We start from the raw sequence: 7,702 nt of genomic DNA on the forward strand, positions 1-7,702 counted from the left end.
TAGATAAACATCTTTTAATGACACAGTTTTTCACTATTCCTCTAAAATATAAGTAAATCATCTAATTTCATTTGTCCTGCACAATTCTATATCTAAAGAGTTGCTTTTTATTCAATAGATTTGTTTCTTTAATAGACAGGCCCTCTGGTATGTTTTTTTAAGGGGGGGCGGGGATAAAAACGTGGGGAGGAGCTATCATAACCAGTTAAGTTAGAGGCACTGAGAGGGAGGAAGTACACAAGGCAGAGAAAGTTGCACAGTTCTGTCTCAGAGAGGAGGCAGAAAGCTCCTGCATCATGAGCTCTGAAACAACCAAAGAAACTATAGTAGTGAAGACAGGAGAAGCTGCTGCTGCTCCAGCTGCAGGGAGAGGGGAATGGAAGGTGAGAGGCACCAAATGATTTGCACTGGATGATGTGGGCCTTCATGGCCATCAGACATGACACCTAACCTGTCCTGTGTGTCCTCAAGTGCCCTATGGGTGACCGGCATGTCCACAGAGATGATGTGAGGAAGGTTTGGAACGAGTGCCAAGAGGAGAGCTTCTGGTATAGAGGTATTCTTTTCTCACACTTCTTACTAATCACTGTAGCAAACAAATCTGTGTGATGACTCAGGGTGTGAAAGCAGATACATAGCAGGTATATTCGTACAGATGTAATACACGTTTTTTGTAGTTGAAGCAGCAGGGCAGGGCTCATTAGCCAACACCCTGTTTACTAAATGCTGTGTTTACATTCCTCTTTGTGGAATCTGTGGCCCCCAACACACTCCCACATGAGGGCACAGAGCCACCTTAAAATGACTACATGTTAATTTTTATTGTCATGTTACAATTAAACCATCTTAATCATGCTTACAGTATGTTTGTTTACTCATGCTTATTTTCTGAGCTTATTTTCAGTGAAGAAAGAGATCTTTTGAGGTCTTTTACTTTGGCTGATATGGTCTTGTTCCAAGTCTAGGATGGGTGGAGTTAGACGGGGAGTGTCCTGAGTTCACCCATGTCTATATGCCAAACTGAATCCCTTAAAAAAATGACCTGCTTTGACAAGTTTTGCAAAGCAAACAAAAGGTTTAGGATATGCCAGGCATGCACACCCATGCTCTAATGCCACTGTCAGACCAGAATTACTGCAGCAACGTGAAAGAAACTCAGGGTTGTGAGCATAAGCTGCTGGAGCTAGCTTAGCTGACCACACATGAGTAACATTTCACAAACTGAAAGTGATCCATGTTTTTTGTGTCAACACTTATTGTCTTTATCCTCGATCCCTGTCCTTTTACTCGCTGCCAGCCACGCAGCTGCTGCTGGTGTTCTCTCACCATGCGGTTATATAAACATGAAATCGCAGCAATCAGTACTTCCTGGGTCAGGTTGCGCCCTTTTGCTCAAATTAGTTGGATGAATTGAGTCTTACTACTTCACAGGTCAAAGATCAGTCAGATTAAAGTCAAGTCAAGCAAAGTAGTGATCAATCTGTGACAGGGAGTGAAAGCGTCTCACTCGAGGAGCAGTTTGAAGTCAGTTTGATCAGCTCCTGACCGTTGTATTGTTTGACTTTGTTCTCTTTCTTTATTTAGCTCTGCCCCTCTCTCTGGGTAGCATGGCTGTGACTGGTGGTCTTATCTACAACGGTAAAGCACTGACATTCAAACCCTGTTGATCCGCCACATCACAATGACACATGTAAAATCCCATTCCAGTTGTTTAAGTTCAAGTGTTTTTCCCCATGCAGGTGTCTGGAAACAATCAAAGCGACTTGGCTACTTTCCAAAACTAGCAGGTGTGTACCATCCTGTGTTTTTGACTCACCAGGTAGCAATGCTTGTAAGAATCCCTCAGCAATCATTGGTCTCTGTCTATGATGTTTCGTCCTTCAGTTGCTGGGATCCTTGGTTTTGCAGTGGGGAAAGCATCTTATGTTGGAACTTGTCGAAGCAAGTTTCAAAAGATTGGCATTGAGGGTGGACCCTGGTCTGAGGGGCCCGGCTTTGGACCTTTTAATAAGTCTGGCCATGGACACAGGTAGGGAATACAGTTTAAACATGTCACTTTCTCATTTTGGTGGGAATCAAAGATCCTTAGAAAATTCTGCTGAAGTTTATCTCCCTCATGTGATGCTGTGTTAATGTAAAAACAGTTATAAATGTACAAAGATTCTGTTCAGGGCAGGGGCAATAATCTGAAGGAGATACTCCTGTTGGTATTTTGTTTGCATATGACAAGATAACCGACTTTCACAGCATTCAAATACTTTAATCTTTAACCCTCTGCTTGAATAAATTAAAATATTATAAATATGCATCACTGACCTGAATGTTATCCCAACAGAGCCTGCCACCATGTGTGTGAAGAGTGTAAGAAAAAAGCTCAAGATGCACCTGCAGAACAGTTGAAAAGCTAGAGGTAAGTGGATCATATGTTGACAGAGCATCTAGAAACACATTTAGTGAAACAAAGCTGAAGTTTAAAATCCCACTCGTGCACAGTCTGGATCAGTGATACTCAACTTATGGCCCACATGGCTCCCCACCGAGTCACACTGATAATTTTTTTTGGACTTTCAGTGTTAATAAGATTCCAGAGTGCATTTTAAAACGCATCAAAATAGCTCATTTATCAAAAAGAAGTACCAAGGGGAGGATCCCCCGGCCCCCAGACAGAGCACATTCTCACTCTCAACTTGCTGAATACTGACACTTGGTCAATGGCCCGTCACATCAAAATATGATGCACTAGGTGCCCCTGCTGCATCAGATTTGGACTTTCAGGGACGTGTCAATTTACGCTCGTAACATGCATCATTTCTTTTCTTTTTTTTTTAAACTTCCATTTTCACAGCAGTGGTACAGTTTCTGCCTGTTTCTTTTTTTTAAGAATTTATTTATTGGTAGAAAAAGATTTCGGCACACTTACACCTATGCAGTGTCTCACTTAACTGTGAGCTTTCGGTCTATTCGACCTTCATCAGAGCATACATTAGGCAACAATGGACAGGCTGGTATGCAATACACCTGTGTGCAACCCTGGTGGTAGGAGCTCCACCTTCTGGGAGTTGTAGTTTTTTTAATAATGGATGGCAAACTGAAAGGCATACAAATGGAAGCCATATTTGTCTTGTCATACAGTACCACAATATAAAACAAGGGTGGAAGACCTAATGTATGCTCTGATGAAGGCCGAATACACAGAAAGCTCAGCAGTAAAGTGAGACACTGCATAGATGTAAGTGTGCGGAAATCTTTTTCTACCAATCTGGACTCATTGATGTTTTCAGCACCCTGCCAAGACTGAGCCAAGTGAAGCAGCAGCTATTCTGCAAGAATATACAGTACAGGCCAAAAGTTTGGACACACCTTCTCATTCAATGCGTTTTCTTTATTTTCATGACTATTTACATTGTACATTCTCACTGAAGGCATCAAAACTATGAATGAACACATGTGGAGTTATGTACTTAACAAAAAAAGGTGAAATAACTGAAAACATGTTTTATATTCTAGTTTCTTCAAAATAGCCACCCTTTGCTCTGATTACTGCTTTGCACACTCTTGGCATTCTCTCCATGAGCTTCAAGAGGTAGTCACCTGAAATGGTTTCCACTTCACAGGTGTGCCTTATCAGGGTTAATTAGTGGAATTTCTTGCTTTATCAATGGGGTTGGGACCATCAGTTGTGTTGTGCAGAAGTCAGGTTAATACACAGCCGACAGCCCTATTGGACAACTGTTAAAATTCATATTATGGCAAGAACCAATCAGCTAACTAAAGAAAAACGAGTGGCCATCATTACTTTAAGAAATGAAGGTCAGTCAGTCCGGAAAATTGCAAAAACTTTAAATGTGTCCCCAAGTGGAGTCGCAGAAACCATCAAGCGCTACAACGAAACTGGCACACATGAGGACCGACCCAGGAAAGGAAGACCAAGAGTCACCTCTGCTTCTGAGGATAAGTTCATCCGAGTCACCAGCCTCAGAAATCGCAAGTTAACAGCAGCTCAGATCAGAGACCAGATGAATGCCACACAGAGTTCTAGCAGCAGACCCATCTCTAGAACAACTGTTAAGAGGAGACTGCGCAAATCAGGCCTTCATGGTCAAATAGCTGCTAGGAAACCACTGCTAAGGAGAGGCAACAAGCAGAAGAGATTTGTTTGGGCCAAGAAACACAAGGAATGGACATTAGACCAGTGGAAATCTGTGCTTTGGTCTGATGAGTCCAAATTTGAGATCTTTGGTTCCAACCGCCGTGTCTTTGTGAGATGCAGAAAAGGTGAACGGATGGATTCCACATGCCTGGTTCCCACTGTGAAGCATGGAGGAGGAGGTGTGATGGTGTGGGGGTGTTTTGCTGGTGACACTGTTGGGGATTTATTCAAAATTGAAGGCACACTGAACCAGCATGGCTACCACAGCATCCTGCAGCGACATGCCATCCCATCCGGTTTGCCTTTAGTTGGACAATCATTTATTTTTCAACAGGACAATGACCCCAAACACACCTCCAGGCTGTGTAAGGGCTATTTGACCAAGAAGGAGAGTGAGACCAGATGACCTGGCCTCCACAGTCACCGGACCTGAACCCAATCGAGATGGTTTGGGGTGAGCTGGACCGCAGAGTGAAGGCAAAGGGGCCAACAAGTGCTAAACACCTCTGGGAACTCCTTCAAGACTGTTGGAAAACCATTTCAGGTGACTACCTCTTGAAGCTCATGGAGAGAATGCCAAGAGTGTGCAAAGCAGTAATCAGAGCAAAGGGTGGCTATTTTGAAGAAACTAGAATATAAAACATGTTTTCAGTTATTTCACCTTTTTTTGTTAAGTACATAACTCCACATGTGTTCATTCATAGTTTTGATGCCTTCAGTGAGAATCTACAATGTAAATAGTCATGAAAATAAAGAAAACGCATTGAATGAGAAGGTGTGTCCAAACTTTTGGCCTGTACTGTATTTATTACATTTTTTCCATACAACACAGAACAGAGCAGCTTGGACACAACATGACAAATAAACTGAGTCGTTAAAAATAAGAAAATAAGAGAAAAAATATAAATGAATAAAAAAATAGTGGGCATTACATCCATCCCCAACCTTCATTGCCTCCTACAAGCAGACAAAGGCAGCAACAAACAAACAAACAAATAGGCTGTATAGACAAATAGCAAGGTTACAAGAAGACTGATTTACAGGCTAAGCCAATTAAGGAAACCCCTGTAATATGGAAGATGACAGTGTAGGTCCAATGTACTTTAAGTAAGGGTCCCAGAGTTTATAAAAAGCCTCTGCTGAGGAGTGAAGCAGACAAGAGATATATTCATTGGGAACACACTGCATTATAAGATTGTGCCACAACTTTTTTGTTTGAGCAGCATCCTTCGTCGAAAAAAGCAGAATATTTTTCCTGGCAGCAAAAGTCAAAAGATGGAAGAGTTTCTTATGTTTGATATTTGTAATATGACCAATCAGGAGACCCAGAAACAGGCACAGCTTTGTAGCTTCACACGTAGCCAAAAACAGTGAATATAGCTAGTTTCTGCTAATTAAAATACAGTCTTTATCAAAACAAACCTAGAGTGTAGGTAAAAAAAAATGTTGTTTTTGGTTTACTTTGTTATGTTTAGGCAACAAAAGCACATAGCTAGGGGCGGCCTGGTAGCTCACCTGGTAGAGCAGGCGCCCCATGTACGAAGGCCTTGTCCTTTCCACAGTGGCTGGGGGTTTGATTCTGACCCACGGCCCTTTGCTGCATGTCATCCCCTCCTTTTCCCTCCCACTTTCATGGTAATATTGTCCTATCAATTAAATGCAAAGAACTTCATATCCTTTTTTTAAAAGATATTTTTTAGGGCATTTTGTCTTTAATAGACAGGACAGATAAGTTTGAAAGGGGGTGGGGGGGGTGACATGCAGCAAAGGGCCACAGGCTGGACTCGAACCCGGGCTGCAGCCTTGTACATGGGGCGCTTGCTCTACCCACTTAATTAAACCACAAACTCCCCAGAACTTTATATCTTTGAGAAAAAGCACGTAGTTAGGTTGAAAAAAAACCCCATCAGTTTGTCTTAAAATAAGTACACTTGTTACTATTGTAATGTAACGTCATGTGACATATGTCATTGGTATGGCATGATCAGCATACTAGCGCACTACGTTGTTATTAAAACAACCATTGACTTTTGGTTTCATACTGTACACGAACAGTGGGTGAGAGTCTGGGTGAAAGTCTGGGGTTAGTTTGACCCATCCACCTCAATGACCTGTCAGCCCAGCCTACTGTAGTTTCCTGGAGCATCAACAAATGCCACTGCTGGGGTTGTCTCATACCGCTGCTAAAGAGTGCCTCTGTGCAGCTGTGTCTGACACAAACGGGCAACTGACTAAGCGTCAGTATCTGACAAGATGGGAGTAAGACCAGATTGAACAGAGGCACTGGCTAAGCCCCCAGTGTCCCCAAATCCTTGAAATGCTCCTGTATACACCTGACCTGTGCATGGGGGGCTGTGACTGGCCCCTGGCCTCCTGTCCTTTTGCAAAAGTGGCCCCCAGGCATATTAAGTTGAGCCTCCCTGATCCAGATAAATTAACAAGGTGCTGAGTAATAAAAACAAACTAGTATTCACAAACATAAAATAGCAAACCATGAAGAAAAATCTGTCTTTAAGTATTTATTAGTGCTGTTCCCTGTTTCCTTTACATACTGTTTACATTGACACACTCATGTTAAAATAACCTGAACGCACTGTTTATGTATTTTACCATTCTGCTTTTCAGCCTCATCCAAAACACTGAAAGACTGTCAGCATGGATCAGTCAGTTGCAGCTTTTCTGGTTCTTTAATATAATAAATACTGCATATAATTTGTCTAATGTTTCCTTTTTAAATATATATATATATATATATATATATATATATATATATATATATATATATATAATGTACATCATAATCATTCAGAAGGTGCCATACACAAAAAGTGCCACTAGGGGGAGCCACTAACCTTTCAGCCAGTCATGAATCCTTCGTCATGTATTTCCACTTTACTTGTAACGGTACAACGTCTCTTATAGGCAGTGCACCACTGGAATAAAGGCAAGGCATGTTTTTGTGTATAGCACATTTCATCCTCAGAGGCAGCTCAAGGTTCTTTATGTAATGAAGTTTTTATATGAGACATGGGTAAGAGAAATGAAAGAGCACAAACTTATTTTTTCATAAAGAAGTTTAAGGGTACAAATCATTTAGTTTCAGTATCAACAGCAATACACTTTTACAACAACTAAACAAAATAAATGTTGCCTTAAATATCAGACAAGTTGCCTGTATTAAATGTACATTAAATGTTAGGAAATGTCACTGTCAGTACAGGTTTGTTTAGATAATTAAAATCTCTGTATTCTCATGTTTGCTCACTTTGATTAAAGGGATAAAATCAACAGCATATTTGTCACAAATCTCATCTTTGTTGTGCACATTACAGTACATTGGCACACACAATGACTACAGTTTTTGCTGTGTTTATTTGAGTGATGGAAACTTGACTGATCATTCTATTTTTATGCTTAATGGCCTCATAGAGGGCCAGCTTCTCTTTAAGTGCCCAATCATCCAACTAACAATACTTCAAGGTAGAGTATGTAGGAGCTATATAGGGCAAACATCAATAATGGTGCATACAGAGACTATTAGCTGCTTCACCT

At 41.2% G+C, this 7,702-nt stretch overlaps 1 protein-coding gene across 1 annotated transcript; it reads left to right on the forward strand.

Moving 5' to 3' along the window:
- The first annotated feature begins 210 nt into the window (after positions 1-210).
- ociad2 (OCIA domain containing 2) lies at positions 211-7,438 on the forward strand. Its single transcript, XM_033622540.2, has 7 exons — positions 211-383; positions 472-556; positions 1,585-1,638; positions 1,740-1,787; positions 1,885-2,029; positions 2,336-2,410; positions 6,776-7,438. Exons 1-6 carry the CDS (start codon positions 297-299, stop codon positions 2,406-2,408), a joined length of 492 nt encoding a protein of 163 aa, XP_033478431.1. The 5' UTR covers positions 211-296; the 3' UTR covers positions 2,409-2,410; positions 6,776-7,438.
- The last annotated feature ends 264 nt before the right edge of the window (positions 7,439-7,702 follow it).

Source organism: Epinephelus lanceolatus, chromosome 6 (genome assembly GCF_041903045.1).
Source record: "Epinephelus lanceolatus isolate andai-2023 chromosome 6, ASM4190304v1, whole genome shotgun sequence".
NCBI classification, from domain to species: domain Eukaryota; kingdom Metazoa; phylum Chordata; class Actinopteri; order Perciformes; family Serranidae; genus Epinephelus; species Epinephelus lanceolatus.

Coding starts and splice junctions, on each gene's coding strand:
- ociad2 (XM_033622540.2), top strand. CDS start 297: ATGAGCTCTGAAACAACCAAAGAAACTATAGTAGTGAAGACAGGAGAA. Junction 384..471: donor CAGGGAGAGGGGAATGGAAG/GTGAGAGGCACC, acceptor TGTGTCCTCAAG/TGCCCTATGGGTGACCGGCA. Junction 2,030..2,335: donor AAGTCTGGCCATGGACACAG/GTAGGGAATACA, acceptor TTATCCCAACAG/AGCCTGCCACCATGTGTGTG.